The sequence below is a fragment of the Triticum aestivum genome, chromosome 3A, assembly GCF_018294505.1.
Source record: "Triticum aestivum cultivar Chinese Spring chromosome 3A, IWGSC CS RefSeq v2.1, whole genome shotgun sequence".
Taxonomy (NCBI): domain Eukaryota; kingdom Viridiplantae; phylum Streptophyta; class Magnoliopsida; order Poales; family Poaceae; genus Triticum; species Triticum aestivum.
In genome coordinates, this window is record NC_057800.1 from 700,723,408 (window position 1) to 700,741,926 (window position 18,519).

Below are 18,519 nucleotides of genomic sequence, written 5' to 3' on the forward strand. Positions count from 1 at the left end.
TGCCTGCTTGGCTTTGTGTGAGACGAGATGGGGGTGGGGCGTACGGAGTACCTCTGCCCGCCTCGTGGTTTTTGACATACAGAGCGAAATGCAGATGGAACGCTGAGAATCTCTAACAGATTCCATAAAAACCCATAAAAACGGTCAAATCTTCAGATTTATGGTACAGGTTAAAAAGGAACATCAAATATATTATGTAAACTAACATATCCTGTAAGTTTCGTGTATTAGAGCACTCATCCGTCTCATATATATATATATATATATATATATATATATATATATATGAAGGATTCGAGCCATTTTTTGAGCATCCCGTAAAACCGGCCAACGCCGGAGCAGGGGCTTGGCCACGCCCCGCGCAAGCAGCGAGCAGGCGGAGGAGCTCGGTAGCAGCTGGCCGGAGCACACGGTAGGCTGGAGCGTCGCCGGAGCAGGCGGCGGGCCGAAGCGGCGCCGTTCTGGCTGGCCGGAGTTTCAGTTCATCCCGAGAGAGAAGAAGCGTGAGGAGAAAAAGAAGAAACACTTTTACCAAAAAGGGTTTCCCCCGCTTTGTATTCCAAAGCAACCAACACCCAATACAAAGATCGCTGTAGCGAGCAGCACAACACATCAAAAGAAAAGGAAGAAGAAACAAATGCCAACCACGGCAGCTCGGCAAAGCGCGGATGACCCGCCACCACGGCGCCGACCGGATACAACCCACCACAGACCGAGGTTCCGAACCGCCGCGTACCAAGCAGCACCTCCAAGAAAGAATGCAACGCCGACAACGCTGCTACCCGGACGAGTCCTAGGGTTTCCCCCGGCACGCGAAGGAAGGTGGGGGTGAATACCACCGACACCCTCCAGGAAGGAATGGTGGCACCCGCAGGTGTCACCGCGTCGGGGCCGAAGCCGGCAGGGATTTCTCCCGCATTCCCAGACCCAACCAGATGGACCGACCCGCCAAACCGTCGCCCACCCCCATGCGCCAACGCAGTAGCGCTGCCACCAACGCCGCCTCACTACGAACACCACCACGAGGCCAAGAGGACCGGAGAAAAGCGCACCACGACGGGAGCAGCAACACCGACACCGAGCGGGAGGGAACCACCTCCACCGCCATCGTGCGGGAGGCCCATGCCTCCGGCACCGTCGCAGTAGCCGTCCGGACATGGCCGCGAGGCATGCCGAGCCACCCCTGGCTCAGCCAGGCCCGAAGCGGGCCCGTTAAGCCCCGCCGGCCACGATGCAGCAGGTCAGCGTCGGCGCCGCCAGCACCCAGCCACTCGTCGCGTCTCCCCTGCCTCCCAGAAGCCACGCCGGAGACGATCCCCGCTGCCGGCCCGCCCAGGCCCAGATCTGGGCCGAGCGGACGACACCAGATCGCGCCGCCGCCCAGCTGTCCTCCTGCGTCGCGCCACGGAGCCCTGCCGCCACGCTAGATTGTCGCCGCCGAAGTGCACCCCGCGGAGCAGCTCCGCCCGCGCCGGAGAGCGACCGGAAGGGGAAGGGCAGGGAGGCCGCCGCCACCAGCAGCCCCGGGGCCAGGCTGGCCACGGGCGCCGGCGACGGCGGCGGGAGGGAGGGAGGGAGGGGGCTGGAGGGAGGAGGAAGGGCGAATGCGCGGTACCGTAAATTCATTTACCATACGAGTTTACCATACGAGTTTACAGAATCTGTTCCGCTCGATGCCTCGCGGTACCGTAAATTCATTTTAGGGGGACCTGTATACTATTTTCACAAGTGGTGTTTTTACGGGATCTGCTAGAGATGCTCTTAGGGTATCTCCAACGCCGACCCTCAAACCGCCCATCACATATGCCCGGGCGTGTTTTGTCATCCAACGCAGTCCTGTATCGGTCTGGACACAATTTTTCTTGCAAAGCGGAGACACAGTGGAGGGTTTTAAGGGCATCTGGACAGTTGCCACGTCCTCTTCTGACTGCCCTAACTTTCCCAAAAAACCCACCCTCTTCTCATGTGTCTTCCATCGCAACACCCGTGGACCCCCAGCGCCTCCACCACCAAAGACGAGCTGGTGTCGCCCCCACCTAACAGTCGGCATGCCCTCATTGATGGGTCCTCGTCGTCGCCACGCCGCAACCGCCACCCGATAAAGGAGGACTTGCCGCGCGTGATCAAGGTGGCTGCATCCTCCACTACTTCAGAGGAGGTGGTTAATGCGGTGCCTCGGTCTCGAGGGTCGTCGTAGGTGGAGCGCACGGCGAGCCAATAGGCACGGTACAACCGACGCAATGCCACACACCGCTCCGCATTCGCCAAGAGCGACGTCGTGCCGGAATGGGTCCGCAACAACCCGGACCATGCAGCTGAGTGGCCGCTCGACCACTCCGTCACCACCCTCGAGACGGACGCCAGGTGCCGCCACCGCCTTAACAGCGAGGAATGGTCACTTCACGACTGCTCCACCAACGCCGGCAGGGGTAAGGCCGCCGGTAGGGCTCTGTCGGCGTCGTCGGTAGTAGCCAAGGCGGCCCTCCGCACCACACAACGGGATGCGGAGCGGCTCCTCCACGAGCGGCAGGAATCCGCCAGACAAGGCTGCTACGGCCCTGCGGTGCCCTTCCACCACTGGAGGGAGGACAATGATGATGACGGCGCTGATGGTGTGGCGGGACATAGCAGCCACATGTACGAGGTGGTCGTCCGGTCTAGGGTTTAGGTTCTTTTTACAGTTTTTAGTTAAACGATCGAAATATCATCCATTTTAATTAAATTATGTATGAACTTTAATGAAATCCATAGTGTTTGCATGAATTTCGTTCCATTTAGTTTAATTGTGTTTGAAACTTTGAAATGTATGAGGGTAGTGTTGGATGGCCTCCTCTCGCATCTGCATCTATGGACTGGTCCCCCTGTCCACGAACGGAAGGAATTTGTGGGTCAGCGTTGGATATGGCCTATCTGAGCATCCACCATGTGGTGTGAGTACTTCTGCTAGCTAAGCAGCCTAGCAGCTGGAAATTTGTGGTAGGTTCTTCCCTTGGCCACATCGTACGAGTATAGGTATATTTTTGTGCACGCGGTTTGTCACCTTTACTTTACTCTTCGTCCCAACGGATGCAAAATCAAAAGCTGGAGCTGATTCTTTTACTCATTTGTTGGCAAACATTGGATTCATTGGATGATGATTTTAATTGCATGGAACTTGATGACTACATATTCAAAGAGTTTGTTGATTTATCCGATTTTTCAGACAATTGTGACGACAAAGATGCTGAGATAATGGCGATGATTAGCATCTAGGAAGAAATGGATAAGAAACTTGAGCACATTCTTAATTTCAAGGATTCAGTAAATGGCATGATTGCTCTTGCCTGAGATAGGATAATTGGCGCAAAGGTCCGTGCAACGATAACTTCAAACCTGGCCCGGTATTTCAATGATGACGCAAACCTGTCGGGGATTTTTTGACAATGAAAAACATCCCCGACAGGTTTGCGTGAGTAGTGCCAAGATCACACCAAAGAGGTCAACATCATACTTGAAGCAATGGCATCAACAGACTTGTGGATTTGGCATGTCTGGTTCTTACAATGACATCAGTGTATTTCAACAATCTCTATTGTTCAATAGATTCTGTGATGGGAATGTCCCGACATGCAATTACACCGTCAACAAGGATTACTATTCCATGGGTACCACCATGCCGATGATATCTATCATCAGTAGATGGTGTTTGTGATGACTATACCCGATCCCCAATGTACAAACATTGTCTCTTTGCACAAATGCAAGAAGCTGCTAGGAAGGATGCGGAAAAGGCATTTGGAGTGCTCCAAACTCATTGAAATATTTTTTTGTGGAGCTGCAATGATGTAGGATCCGATGACGGTATAGCAGGTGATGATTTGTCATCTAATACTACATAAGCCAGAATGTTCTGCGGTTGACTTCGATCTGAAGTTCACATACGTGTTAGCTAGGTGGAAGGGACCAGCCCATGATGTTATCATTCTAACAGATAGCATGTTTCGACCTGATGGCAAGTTCTACCAAGGAGATGCTGGCTATGCGTATCAACTTGGTGTTCTTCGACCTTTCAGGAAAACCAGGTACCATTTGAAGGAGTTCTTTTCCAGGAACTATCATAGGACTCCACAGGAACTGTTTAATTTCAGACACTCTAGCCTTAGAGTTATGATTGAGAGGGCATTTGAATCGCTGAAGAATAGGTTTAAGATCCCCCTCTTCTTCTTCTTCTTCTTCTTCTTCTTCTTCTTCTTCTTCTTCTTCTTCTTCTTCTTCTTCTTCTTCTTCTTCAGCCATATAGCACTTAATTTGTACTGCCATTTGTTAGTAGATAGGATGAACCGTCATTTGTTTTCTAGCTAGGACTGAGACGATGTTGAAATCGTTTGTGGTAAGGCCACCAGTAGTAAGAAATGGTGATCACACCTTATGTCGTTTGCAACCAACCTACATGCAGGCTACCAAACGATGGGCAGATGATGGTTCTTTGTCCGGTTCCTCAGCCAGGAAAAAATGATGCAAACAAACAAACGTGTCCTTGGATGTTGAGAGGAAATCTGAAAACTAACAATAAACCCGACATAGTCTCGTATTCGATGGGTGGCGGACATAATAGACCATGGCACTCATACTTAGGAGGAGGACAAGTTCCAACAATTTTTCATGCTGCAAGACGCAGAACGCCAGACAAAACTTTCAGATATTTTTGTATTGTTTTCAAATTTACTGTTCATCCTGAGTGTATGCACACCCACGAGTAGAAAAGCCACTCTCCTATCTTTAGTATTTGAATTTCTAATTATGTCGAGAAGGACTACATATCTACTCCCTTCGTTCCATATATAATGTAAGACATTTTCGCAAGCTAACATAGCTTGTAAAAACATTTTATATTATGGGACTGAGGGAGTACATCTACAAAGCATGGACAGGGCTGGAAGTGCCGAACTGCCGTTCTGATACGGCAGGATACGGGGATACGCCAGGATATGCCGGGATACGCGAACTTTGCAGTATCCCCCGAATTTCGATTTTAAAAAAGGAAAAAAAACACAGGGATACGCTGGGACACGTGCGGGATACGTTTGGGACACGGCCTGGCCCAAAATAGCCTCGGCCCAACCCAGTATACCTAACCTATTTGCAGGAACTCCCGCACGCTCTCGTCTCAAGGACGAGGTGCTCCCTCCCAGCCTCCCCGCGCCGCCAGCCTCCTGGATCGAAGCCGCCTCCGCCTTGACTCGTCGCCGCCGCCGCCGGCGACGCCTGGATTCGACCGGCGATAGCTGGTGCTACCCCCAGCCTCGCAGGTAACCAAGCAGCCTCTCCCCTCTCCCCTTTCCTCAACCTCTTCCTCTTTTATCCTTCAGATTTGCTTGTGCTGCTGGATGTTGCTTGCTGGCTTGATGCTTGCTTGTGCTGCCGCTTATGCTGGTGGTGCTGCTGCTCATGCTTGTGCTGCTGCTGCTCATGCTTGCATTATCTTCCAATTATGTCTTGTCTTCTAATCTTCTGTACTGTCTGTGTTTGATGTGTTTTGCAAGATAGATGCAGCTTGCAATGACAACATGACATGGGGGGATGACGATCAATCAATCATCACTTGATAAAAGAGACACCAAATGGGGCATTATCCTCTATTATGATCTCTTTCTCATTAATTTTCTGTCTTAATTGTATATTATATGGCATATTTTTATTTTATTTTATATATACTCGCCGTATCCCCGAATGGCTGTTTTTAAAAAATGCCGTATCCCGTATCCCCGTATGCGTATCCCCGTCTTTCCGTCCCCGTGTCCGTGCTTTTTAGGAGTACATTGCTCGGCAACCAGAAATGGTTGGTCCCAGCCATTTGAAGAGATATGAAATTCCATTGTACAACAACCAGAGCATTTTTCAGGTACCTTCGATCACGACTTATCTCCATATTAATGATCCCACATCATCTAAACAGTAACTGTTCGACCACAGGGCGTTCATAATCGACTCCTAGAATAAAGATGAGCTACTATCAAACAGACAATCCATCTATCTAACAAGTGATGAAGGATGCGTGCACATTGCAACCGATTTACCCTCCTGACTTAGCATGTCGCGACGGCGATTATGAGTGCGTGAGATCACTAGAAGAACGAAGCCAGTAGCCGGAACCCAGAGAAAACAGACGCAGCTTGCAACAACCACGTGATGAACGCCAGGGTGGTCGAAAGCGCGAACTGCCGGCAGGCCAGCCGCGGGTATGCCCCGCAGAGCTTCATATCCCACATGATCAAAATTGTCAGGCCTGCAGAGGCACTTGCTCCTGTGAAAATGAGAATCGCCATGGCCTGCAACACATTCAGAATTGATATGATCACTCAGATATGCCTTTGCTAGCTCAAGATTCCAAGAACTACTCGACTAAAAAAATGATTTCACAGGGTATTTGGACTCTGCTTGTGAGATGTAACAACTTTGGATGAGAGAAATGACAGCCTTTCTAACAGGGAAAAAGAACCTTTGGTAAACTGTACCGCTGGTTAACCAAAAAGTCACGCAAAACATATTGGTTGTTAAAATTTCTTACTAAAATGGACAATTCGTTGGCTAATTTTGATGGAGAGCCTGTGCCAACAAATCTCTTAAAGCTACCTTATTCTCCTAGAGGGAGGCAGAACAAGAACTTGGCCAATAGAGAAGCATCAGTTGCGCTTATCCTGAATTTCATTTTTCGTAAGAACTAAAGAAAGGGACTGCCCAGTGCACGCAGCTCCGCTTGTGCAGGGTCGCGCAAGGCAACAGTTTTACCGCTGCGCAAACGCTCCCCATCTTTTCTCGTAAGAACTAATATTAAAAAAATCTGGTTCAATTGCTTCAGTGCATGCCTTCAGTTAATTCAGACATAGCTCATGGAGAATAGAAGAGACAAAGTGAGCGACTTACCATGTCAATGCAAACAATGAACAATAGATTATGCCGGGTGTGAAGATACTTTTTATTCCTTAGAGCAAAGATATCCTCACAAGCAAGGAACAGACTCCACATCAGCTGGAGGATCAACACCAGATTCATGTAGCTGAAATAAATGGAGACCATAATACGCTCGTTAGATGATGTTAACAAAACACACTTGAGTTCCTGTCCAAGCAATTCTGAAGAGTAGACAAGAAATTGAAGACTTTAGGCGGTTCATAGTCTCAATGACATGAACTTGAAGTGAAAATATAAATCATTGGCGCACCCCAGCATTTGGTGTGATGACACATAAAACCTAAATTTTAACAATTCTAATAAAATATTATCATTGGAGAAAAAACTGTAGGTTGGATGAAAAACATATGCATGCATTGCACATACACCCACAAAAGCACATACACAAAGAAACATTTTCCAATATTCCGGTTCCATTTTTGAACATGGTATGCTGTTGTTCGCCCCGTCCTGTGGGGAATTGAGCTTTAAACTAATCCCGGCCCCTCAACATCCCAGTTCAGAGTTCTCCCTGACTACATGGCACCAAGTGAAGGTTTACTTGGAAAAATTCTAGCGAGAGATCAAATATCAATTACCCGTCAATTCCAGAAACCATTTTACCAGATCATAAACCCTTCGCAGGGTGGCCTCAACAAAAACATACATGTTTCCTAACTTGGTCAACTTGAATACTAGACGGTAGCAAGAGATTTGGACACAGCTGACAATCAGGATTCCAAATGCCATTGGAAAATTAAATTGGTACAGCTCGCATTTTAGAAGAAAAAAAAAACACTAGTCACAGAAATATTAATAGAGGATGACAGAACACTCAAAGTTCTTGTTATGAAAAAGAACACTCAAGTTAAAGTAAACTCCCCATATTATCGACATAAATATGTACGATGTCAAGTTTGTAGTCCTGCTGCAAACAAGCATGAACTCTGTAATGGAACAAAATCTACTACATAAATCCGTCTTAGAACTCGAATAAGGAAGTCACCCAATGAAGTCTCATTTCCTTTTTTTCCGGTGACTAGTAGTTGGGTGGTTGGCTCGTCGAACAACAGTTACACTAATTTTGAGAGCATTGAAGGTAGTCATGGAGATATGTTTCAACGAAGTTTATCAAATGATGAGGCCTCCTGATTCAGCACTACTGGCGTTAAACCCGGCTCATCTAGTTCTCCTAAATAAGGGTTAAGGGTTGATATATGATGTTTTCTCAGGCAGGTGTAGGATCCTAAGATTTAAGCCAGGAAACTGTTTGGGCGAGCTCAGCTTGCAAGCATGTGAAAAAATGTGAATCCTTGTAAGAAATGAACCAGTCCCCTGCTTGTCTCTACCTTATTCTCAAAAAAATTCTCTTGAAAGAAAGAGTATAAAAGTCACCCAACCTTGTCCTCCAAACCCAGATCAAACCCAATAGACCAAGACGGACACTCACATAGCTTGCTACTTGAGTGATGCTGATGGATTTGCCAGAAAAAACACAAAGAGGGAGGACATTATAGGGAAACAAGAATTAGCATTTCGATAGAGTAGTACAAGTAGGCGCCGTGGTTGGAGAAGCCGATGCCGATGCCGGAGACCATGGCGAAGACGGACGCGGCGGCGAAGACGCTCTGCGACAAGCGCAGCGCCATGCCGCTCCATGTCCTCGGGCCGCGGAGAGGTGAGGCGGAGAAGCCGGTGGACTCCTTCCTGGCGTGGATCTGTGGCGCTTGCTGTGTGCGCTTAGCTCGTGTGGGACGGGGAAGGTGATGGGTATGAGCAGCAGGACGAGGAGCCGGAGAGGTGGCGCTTGGCTTGCGTGAGACGAGATGGGAAAGGTGATGGGGAGAGGAGATGGGAAAACTGATATGAGATGGTTGGTGCTGGCCGTGGGGTACCTCTGCCTGCCTGCATGCCTGCTTGTTTTTGGGATGCAGAGTGAAATGCAAGGAGTGATTACTCACCGTCCACCATGTGCAGTGGGTAGCTCTGCTATGCTAGCATCTAGAAATTTCGCGGTACGATTCTTTCCATGGCCACATCGTCCGAGTATACCAGCATTTTTGTGCAGGCGGTTTTTCATTTCAGTTTAGCTACATAACCTGACTTTTTCGTTTGGGTTTTTATCATTTATGCCATCGATTGTATCCCACTACTCAGTTTTGCCACTAGGAGTTTCAACAACTCAAAAATGCCATTGCTTTGTTAGACACGTGTTCAAAAATGCCACTGGGCACCATTATTGTGATCTCAAATCTCTTTTGCCATGTTATAATGACATAAATACCTATGAACCAGCATGCCAGCTCTCCTTCTATCTTACTACAATAAAGTGTGGGGCCCACTTGATCCCAACGACGTTCTTATTTTTCTATAAAATTATTCGCTTGGTTACCCCTGACAAGTGGGGCCACACTTATCATTGTGAGATAGAGAGAACTGACATGTGGGTCTAGACTTATTTTTGTCATATAACATGGTCAATGAGTTTGATGTGAAAATAACGATGTCTAATGGCATTTTTGAGAAAACATCTAACGGAACGATGGCATTTTTGAGCAAACATCTCACGGATCGATGGCATTTTTGAGTAGTTGTAACTTCTAATGGTAAAACTGAGTAGTGGGACACAACGAGTAATGCTACACATACAAACGAGTTACAAGGTTTTACAAAGAAGGTTAATTTGATTGGTCAATAGGTGGCGAGGCGGTCCACCCCCTGAAAATAGGGGGAGGGGGGTCAAGTTTATGATTGGTTAGTAGATGGAAAAAATCCTAGTCAGCGTGTAACTCTTTGTATGTTTAGCATTATTGCTAGCTGTATGCATGGCTACATGCGGTGCCATGCCTTCATGCCTCTGTATAGGCCCCACCTTTTTTTATCTTTTCTTTTTCTGCATGTTAGTTTTTTATGCGCCCGTGTGTGTGTGTTGTGTTTCGTGCATATGTGTGAGACTGGGATGTACCATTGATATGAGATACGGTTCAAATTAATTTTTGACATTAGTATGTGTTTTTGATTTTTTTTTGGTCGGTTTTGTTTTTATATGAATGTATAGACACAACTATTACACAAATGAGTGTAAACTACAATTAACTGTGAAAATTCATCATTCTTATTTAGTTTTAGTTTTTGGTTTATTGTATTTCTTCTTTAATTCTTTCTTAGAAAATTTCCTTTTGGCGAAAAATTCACTATTACAAGTTTATTCTCGCATATTACAAAAAGTGCAATTTATGTGTAAATTATGTGCAATTTTTTCATTTCCTTTCTTCTGGAAGGGTAATAACAATGCCACTAATTCATTCATCCTTAGAAAAACTTCATTATTTTGATTTTGTTTTACTTTTCATTTTATTTTCTTTATTCTTTATATAAGGGTAATACCAAGCCATTAATCGATTTCTTCTTAGGAAACTTCCTTTTCACAGAAATTGCACTATTATACACTTATTCTTACATATTATAAAACACACATTTTTTGTATAATTTTGTGCAAATTTTTTTATTAATTTTTTCTTTCTTTTCTTCTTAAATGGTAATACAAATGGCACTAATTCATTCTTCCTTAGAATTTTTTTTCTATAAGGGCAATACCAAAGCCACTAACTCGTTTCCTATTAGAAAACATATTTTTTTAAGAAATTACACCATTATGTGCTTATTCTTGCATATTTAAAAAGTGCAATTTCGCTGTAAATTGTGTGCAAATTTCGGTTTAGTTTTAGTTCTATTGTATTTTCTTTCAATTATTATATGTGCATTCTTGCATGCTATAAAAAAGTACAATGTATGTGTGAATTGTATGAAGTTTTTTCACTATTTGTTTTAATTTGCATCAGTCAACTAACCCAAATTTAATTTTCAGTCGACTAACATGCATGGCTGGTTACTAGATTGAAATGCATTAATTTAGCTACCCTCGATCGATGGGAGGAAGTGCATGTGCGTACAGATACTTAAAGTGACGTAGTACGATACTTTTTTGCAACTAGTCATGTACAGTATGTGAAATGCATCCATCCATGTGTTTGAAGGCTCCGTCCTCCGATCCAAAAGAAAAGAAAAATGAGGAAGAGGAAGGTAGCTAGCTAGCAGTGTTGGTTTATCTTAAAAAGGAAAAAGGCTAGCAGTGTTGGTGCAGATACATACGTACGCACGTTGTGTACGTGCACTGCTCAATGCTGCGCGTACAAATTCCTCGGAAGCGAATAAATATCGCGCGTGACAGTGGCCAGCCACACTAAATTTTCAATCGACTGACCCGTAGTCAGCCCCTTTTCATTTTTACTCTTCGCTCCAACCGATACAACAAGTTAAAAGATGGAGCTGATTCTTTCGCTCATTTGTAGGCAAATGGCGCGGTGCCGCTCCCCCTCCCCTCGCGCCATCGCGTCCTGCATCTCTCTTCCCACGTCTTCCTCGGAGGATTCAACAGTAGTTTCGTCCTCGGAGGCCCCCTCCCCTCCTCCCCCACGACCAGTGATGCGCTCTGTCATCGTGCCATAGGAGGTGGGCACGACGTTCGGACCCATTGTTCAGGGTGGCGAGCCTGGTCCCATCCGCGAGCGGCCGGCCGGCGAGGCGGCCTAGCAATCCAAACGCGGCGGGAAGCACAGGAGCCACGCCATGGCCCCATTCCCTCCAAGGAGGCGACGCGTCCTCCCCACCTCGCGCGTGCTGCGGTCACGCATCCCGGTCGAGTTCTACGGGTGCTGCTACAATTGCGGTGATCCAGAGCATATCTCTGCGGACTGCACCAACCTACCATGTTGTGTGCGGTGCAGCGGTGATGGTAATATCTCCAGGGGTTGCACGAGGCCTCGCAGCCCCTCCCAACTCGCCCAATCTTCACGCCCACCGCCGACACTTCGCCACAGCTTCCTGGTCAATCGGTGGAACCCACGACGCTTCCCCCATCGCCTCCGTGCCCTCCCCCGGCTAGCCAGGCCCTGGAGTCAGGTGGTCCGGCCCGTTCGCTGGTAGTAGACAACATGGTGGAGACTTGCTTCATTGAGTCATCTATTGACCTCGTACCCCTAAAAACAACCTATTGACCTCGTAAGGATGGAGGATGAGCTCGCATGTGTTGTTTGTCGTGCTAATCACTGGCACCAGCCCATGTTGTGGATCTGGTGTCGGCGGTCACGGCGCTAGCTCCACGCCGAGTTCGATATCAACCCTCTGGACATGTCAATCTGTGTGTTCTACCATGAGGACTCCCTGGTTCTCTACAACTCCAAGGTGATTCGAGATTGTATGGTTTCCCGCGGCAAAGCCATGTCGACGGGGTTCTCCCTCTCTCGTCAGTCGTGGCTCCGGCAGGCCCAGGCGATCCTGTCTCCATGCCATTTCTAGTCCCTCTGTCACTGGTGGTCGTACCCGCGCATGCATGGATGCACCGCACTGCCGATGTGCTCATCAAAGGCCTCGGCTTTGTGGTGGGCGTGGCGGAGCAAACGGAGCGGTGCTTCGACATGTCGGGCTACAAAGTGTGGCTACGCACTGACGACCCTGCGGGAATTTTCGAAGCAGGGGCAAACCACAGGTCAAAATGCTTAAGATGTAACGGTAAAGAAAAATGCTTAAAATGCTAGTTTAGTTATGGCAAATTGTCATGGCACACTCTTTCAAAAAAAAAAAATGTCGTGACACCTTTCTTGGCTCATATGAATTGTGCTGGGAATGCAACCGTCAAAGAAAAAATGTGCTGGGAGTGCCAGACTGAAACGGAATTCTAAAAATAGGGGCACTTGGCTGCCACAAGAATTAGAAACACGAAATTTCTAAGCAACCCAACTCTTTATTACCAGTGAACTTTTTACTCGAGTCATGGCATCACGCCGCCAGCAAGCCTGCCTATAAAATGCAGTGGTAAAACAAAGAAGCACCCATAAAACAGTTGCCTGAATTTATTCTAAAAATTTCAGTCCGTTCCGCTAGAAGCTCCTCCTCTTCTTGCATCTCCAACCCAGCCCAATCGTTCTTCCTCACCCCGACCTGCCCACCTCCATGGGCCTAATCGCTTGCATTGCCGCGCCCAGAATCGACTGAATAGAGAAACATTCTCAGTTGCCCGAAGAAAAGCAAATGCGCCAAAATATATGCATATGTGTTAATATTAAGAGATGTAGTTTTCCTCAGTATGACATTAATAATACCAACACGTTACAATGGAATTGCTTAAAAAGTGTGGCAATTCAGAGTGCGAACCAGTGGTGCCTGCTTTTGTGAATTTAAGAAAACATATTTAGAAGTTCCAAAAAAATTCTGTGAAAACTTATATGTGTTAACTATGGATCCATGATTTTTTTTTGAAAAATGTAAATTGTAATCTGTACAAACAACAAAATTCCGGCCAAAAATGAAAAAAGGCGGCCCAGTTGAAAATACATATTAGTCTTTTTTTGTACGTAAAATGTTGTGAAACTTTGCACATACATAGTATACATCTCTGTGTGTTTCTACAAAAAAAAATCAAATTTTTTTGTGCTGTAGAAAATAGATTTTTGAAAAAGGACACCATGGTGCCTTTGCGCCGTTTGTAATTTTCACGCAATCATCCTTAATAAGAAAAATTAGCCGCATCTCACATTACTATAAGGTCCTCATCTGTGCAATATTCGGCGCTTATAACACCAATTATAGTGCATTTGGTAAGTATTTACATTTGGTTTATTCAGCTGACATGGTACAGTTTATATGGGTTTCTGGTTTGTATGGTATTAATACTTCGGTAAATACAATAAAATTAAGATAGAGTTTGGTTTCGGTATATACCAATTTATCAAGGTATGGTTTCGGTATATACCATAATAACTAGAGTTGACGCGAATTTGAAAATTACATAATAATAATTAGAGATTTTGACTCAAAACACATACTTTTTATACACATATTATATAACTATATATAAGTACTAGTTGAACGCCCGTGCGTTGCCATGGGAATACGAAATATGATGTGAAAAGATTAGTCGACAGTGGACATTTTATATGAGTGCTTTTGATGGAGTACATTTCAACAACAAAACAATGTCAGAGTTTATTAAAAATCTATGAACATGGTCTTATTTTCTAGCCAACGCATAGTAGACTTTGATCAGATTATTCATTTGCTGAAATTTTATTTGGAGAGAACATGATGAAAAATGTAAACAGCGGAGCACGATGTGACACATTGGTAGGGGACCAACCCCATGAAACTGAGAGCTTCGATCCACCATTTGTACATTGCCATCAACTCTCACTTATTGGTCTTTGACACATAGTTTTTAGAAAAGGACACGGTGTGACTAAGTTTTCAAGCTCCGCGCGGCAACCAGGGCTTCACCGAAAAAGCACCATTCAGCACGGACAGCTTGATCAAAGAAGAACCCTTCTATGCCGCCCTAGACTTAAGTTTTATAATTTTTGGCTCTTCAATTTTATGTTTATTTCCCTGAGATTCTTCAGTCAGTTCGAACTCTTGTTGGTAGGTTGTATAGAACTTGCTGAGTTTTTGATCTCTTCCAACAACACCACCTTCGGACTCTTGTTGGTAGGTTCTTTTTCATGGTCAATAATATCCATATCTAGCATGGACACGTTCTGAAAAAGTGAAATATATATACAAATATGATTTAAATATAGTACTATCATTTATTCTTTTTCTTTGCGGGGAGTACTATAATATATTCATATACAGCATGCAGACTAAAAAGGTTAAAATGACAGACATCTAGAATATGCAAAACAAGATTTGTTCTAGTCTAGCCAAGATATTTGGTAGCCCCGACAGACCGTCCAAATACCTCAGTTTCTTATGCTATAATATACAGAGAATGGCGTTTTGGCTCTCGGCCTCCATGGAGGCCTTTTTGAAAAAAAAAACAAAATTCAAAAATTTCACTTCTGAACTTTTTCGTACAAGTAAACAATGATGTGAGGCGTATGTGTGTAAAATTTAAGGATGAAATACGTGCGACCTGTACAAAAAGGACAAATTGATGATCGGGGAGGATGAATCATATCATGTGTTAAAAAACAACAAATTTGTATTTTTTGCACAGCCCACATTTGAACGTATTTTGTCCTCAAAATTTACATACTTGTGCACTATGCCTTCATCTATTTCTATATTTTTTTTTTCAGAATTTGTTTGAATGTAAAAATATGATTTTTCAAGAATTTTGAATTTTGGATTTCGAAATCTCCATGGAGCTCGGCCTCCAAAAGAAATTTCGCATAATATACACTAATATAAATAAAAAAATTATAGAGCCGTGTGACAAAAACAATTCTGCTACTGCTAGCACTCTCAGTCTCTTTCTCCTCGCTGCTCACCCCTTTCCCATTCAGCTAGCCACCCATGACCCACCCTGCTCCCCTGTGCAGCCGCCGGCGCATCATGGCGCACGGCACCCATCCCGGCCCAACCTCCCACCCCGCGCCTCCGAACCGTCCCTACAGCCTACCTGCGCCATGGCGAGGCTCCCACACTGCGCCCCCATCACTCCCTGCTGTCCGGCGAGATCCGGGGGGCAGGAAGACGCACGTAGTCTGGGCAGCGGCATCCACCACGCGGTGCTCCCTGCCCCGCGCCCCCGCTGCGATGACGCCACGTCGGTCCGAATCATCGGGTGGTAACGCCCGGCGACTGGCACGCGCCGTGCAGCGCGAGGTGGGCTCGATCTGCATCCACCGGCGGGATCGGGCTCCTCATTTTGGAGACCCTGCCGCAAGCTGTGCTCGGCCGGATGGGCGGAGATCGACGAGGAGTGGATTCCGTGGTGCAGCACGACGCCGACTGGTTCTCTTCGCCACCGAGCTCTGCTCCCCTCCCTATGCGTCAGGATCAGGGTGCCCACGGATCTTACCTCGTCACGGTCGGCTCTCGTCTCTCCCTCCGCGTCCTGCATTGGTAGCTCTGTTGGATTGGCACCGCCGGTGAAATTCGATCTTAGAGGTAAGCAAAAATCTGGAGGTAGAATGAACCTATCTTATATATACACAGTTTGAAAGATGGCTAGATGTATAGTAATCAGTATACGGTTATGATTAAGTTTATTTTGTGAGATGAGGATAAAACCTTTCTTGGGTTGTCTGGATACAGAGTTTTTGCCAGTTCTATTTCCCATAAACTCGTTTGAAGGTCTAACCACCTGAAATGAGTTAGCATACCAAAAATATAGTTTTTTTAGGGGCAGAAATAAGTAAAACTTTGTTTTAGTACAACAAGAAAAGTGGGTCTTAATAGTTTTTCTATAAACAATTTTAGCCGTTCCTATTCAAAAAGGCATGGCTTGAAACTTCAAAAAAAGAAGAAGAAAAAAACTCTGGTCAAGGAGGCTTAGCTTCCTCTTCCTGGAGAGTCAGCCTTCCAATGCTGACCAAATTCCAATTGTACACACACAATGCATTTCAACAAAGCAAAACACAACGGGGAATCATACATATTTATGCAAGGTAACCTGACATAAAAGTCAGCACTGTCCAATGATCACATTCATACTGATGTAACAATTGTAAAAAACGAGCGCAAAGCTCGGTCTGCATCTTTTGGCAAATGAGCTCAGCATAATGCGCTATTGTGGTATTGCGAAAGCTTCCATTCCGAGGTCCTTGCCATTTTGTAGATTAGCGATGCTTGTATTCAGGGTCTAATATGACTCATTCTCCAGTCACCACAATGCTCTTGCTGAATAGCTTAAGGGTTGATGTTTCTAATCCTGCACTTGGCACTTTGGAATCACAGTCTGCAATGAATTTTGAGGCCTGAATTTAAGGACACATGCGTGCTAAATCTTATCACAGAGCTACAGAAAAAAAAGCAGACGAACAGATTATGTTCCTTTTGTTCATATCGAGGTATCTATTGTCTTGAAAGACTCATCCTTTAATAGTAGAGATATGAGGAGCTCACTAATGGCAAATTCAGCTCGAATTTGGGTTCTTCGTAAATTATCAGATACATAGTTCCTTATCCATGTATTTCCATCGAGAGATTCTATGGAACTTAAGTTTAAGTCAGTTTTTTAATTGCTACTCCCTCCTTCCCATATTCTTAGGCGTATTATTAGTAGCCAGCATGAAAATCAGCGCATTTTAATTGTTACTTGAACCATCATACATGCTGTTGAGATGTAGGAATCAACGAAAGACCCAGCCAGAGATTTGTTTTTGTTTCCAAAAAAATAGCGACCGTGAGTGGTTGTTGCAACTGAATGAGACAGAGAAAGGCATCTGCGCCTTAGATTTTGGGACTGCGTGCAAAAACTTACGCGCCTAAGATTTTGGGAAGGAGAGAGTATATGATATTAGATGCCTCAGGTTCTTACCATATTAAAAAGCGTATGTCTTAGAAAGAAATACGACACCTTAGTATTTTTGTTCTTCTGTAGCAAGTCATTGTCCAAGCATCTTCATCCTTAATCTGTTTGCAATTTCATGCTGTCTGTTGTTATTTCTAGCTTAAACAGATGCATATTCGACCAAGTATAGAATGGGGAGATGTCGCGAAAGGAATACTCATGGTTTCTGAAGACTGATTATGCTCACAAACTCAGGTTAGTGTGCATTAAGATCTACAATAGGAATGCAGAATTGAACATACTTTACCTGAGTTGTTATAATTTGATCTGGTGACTTCATGTGCTAAGGACTTCCTTGTAGGCTATGTTCTTCATGGTCGTTAATAAGGGTTCAAATATTTTCCGCTTCTTTGAAATCTTGCTTTGTTCCTTGCCCTTGCCCTTATCCTTGCCTTTACCCTTGCCGTTGTCCTTGATGGCGAGAATCTTAATGTTCCTCTTCGCGTTAGCTCTAGACAATGCAACGTAGAGCTGACCGTGAGAGAAATATTTATAACTATATTGTACTGTAATTAAGAGGATTTAGCAATATTCTTTATGGAATAGGGGTCTTCAATATGAACTTAAGTCTGGCAACTGAACAGGTGTCTACAATATGAAATTGGGTGAAAAGCATGTCAATCTCATGGCATCAATTCTTAAATTTTTTAACTTTGTTACATTTGCTTACATTCATTTGCATAGAGTGGACTTGCTGCAAAGACAAGTTTGAGATGCCATGTCACACCCGTCCACATTAGCACACATTATACATTTGTTTCATGTATTAATTCCCAGAAGTTGATGAGCCTAATGAAGCACCTTCACAATTTGGTAGCTGGTACATAGCTTAAAATCATGCATGCTTTGTTCAATGTACTTGGAGTAGGACTTAAAGATGCAATCTGAGTACCACTATATTTTTGAGGTCACATCATGAAGTTCTGAACAGGAGTTTAGTATCTTTCTGATGTAAAAATTTTTGCTAAAACAGTTGAGGTGGCAAACCTAGGGCATGGTGGGCACCCGGTGGATCTCAGTCCTTTGCCGTCAGAGAGGCAGAAGACGGTAGGTGAAGAACTGTGAAGATGATGGCAAGAGGATGTAGCGGCGACATCAGGAGATAGACATAGCAACAGCCGTCGAGCGCAGGTTCTGGTTCAGGGGCGCCGAGGTTGCGGTTCAGCATGCAGGAGATCAGAGGTTGATGGCAGCAGAGGCTGCGCTCGCACAACTCACGTGAGAACGATGTGGCCGAA

At 45.2% G+C, this 18,519-nt stretch overlaps 1 protein-coding gene and 1 long non-coding RNA gene across 2 annotated transcripts; one reads left to right on the forward strand and one right to left on the reverse strand.

Moving 5' to 3' along the window:
* The first annotated feature begins 5,071 nt into the window (after positions 1-5,071).
* Positions 5,072-5,702, forward strand: LOC123063332 (uncharacterized). The gene is made up of 2 exons (XR_006430255.1): positions 5,072-5,288; positions 5,527-5,702. It is a non-coding gene; the product is annotated as an uncharacterized lncRNA (long non-coding RNA).
* Positions 5,703-5,795: 93 nt separating this feature from the next.
* LOC123057202 (CASP-like protein 5B3) lies at positions 5,796-8,988 on the reverse strand. Its single transcript, XM_044480299.1, has 4 exons — positions 8,983-8,988; positions 8,482-8,843; positions 6,904-7,036; positions 5,796-6,308 (listed from the first exon to the last, which is right to left on the reverse strand). The coding sequence occupies exons 1-4, from the start codon at positions 8,986-8,988 to the stop codon at positions 6,105-6,107; spliced, it is 705 nt and encodes a 234-aa protein (XP_044336234.1). The 3' UTR covers positions 5,796-6,104.
* Between the last annotated feature and the right edge of the window lie 9,531 nt (positions 8,989-18,519).

Coding starts and splice junctions, on each gene's coding strand:
- LOC123057202 (XM_044480299.1), bottom strand. Junction 7,037..8,481: donor TCCAACCACGGCGCCTACTT/GTACTACTCTAT, acceptor CATTTATTTCAG/CTACATGAATCTGGTGTTGA. Junction 6,309..6,903: donor TCATTGTTTGCATTGACATG/GTAAGTCGCTCA, acceptor AATGTGTTGCAG/GCCATGGCGATTCTCATTTT.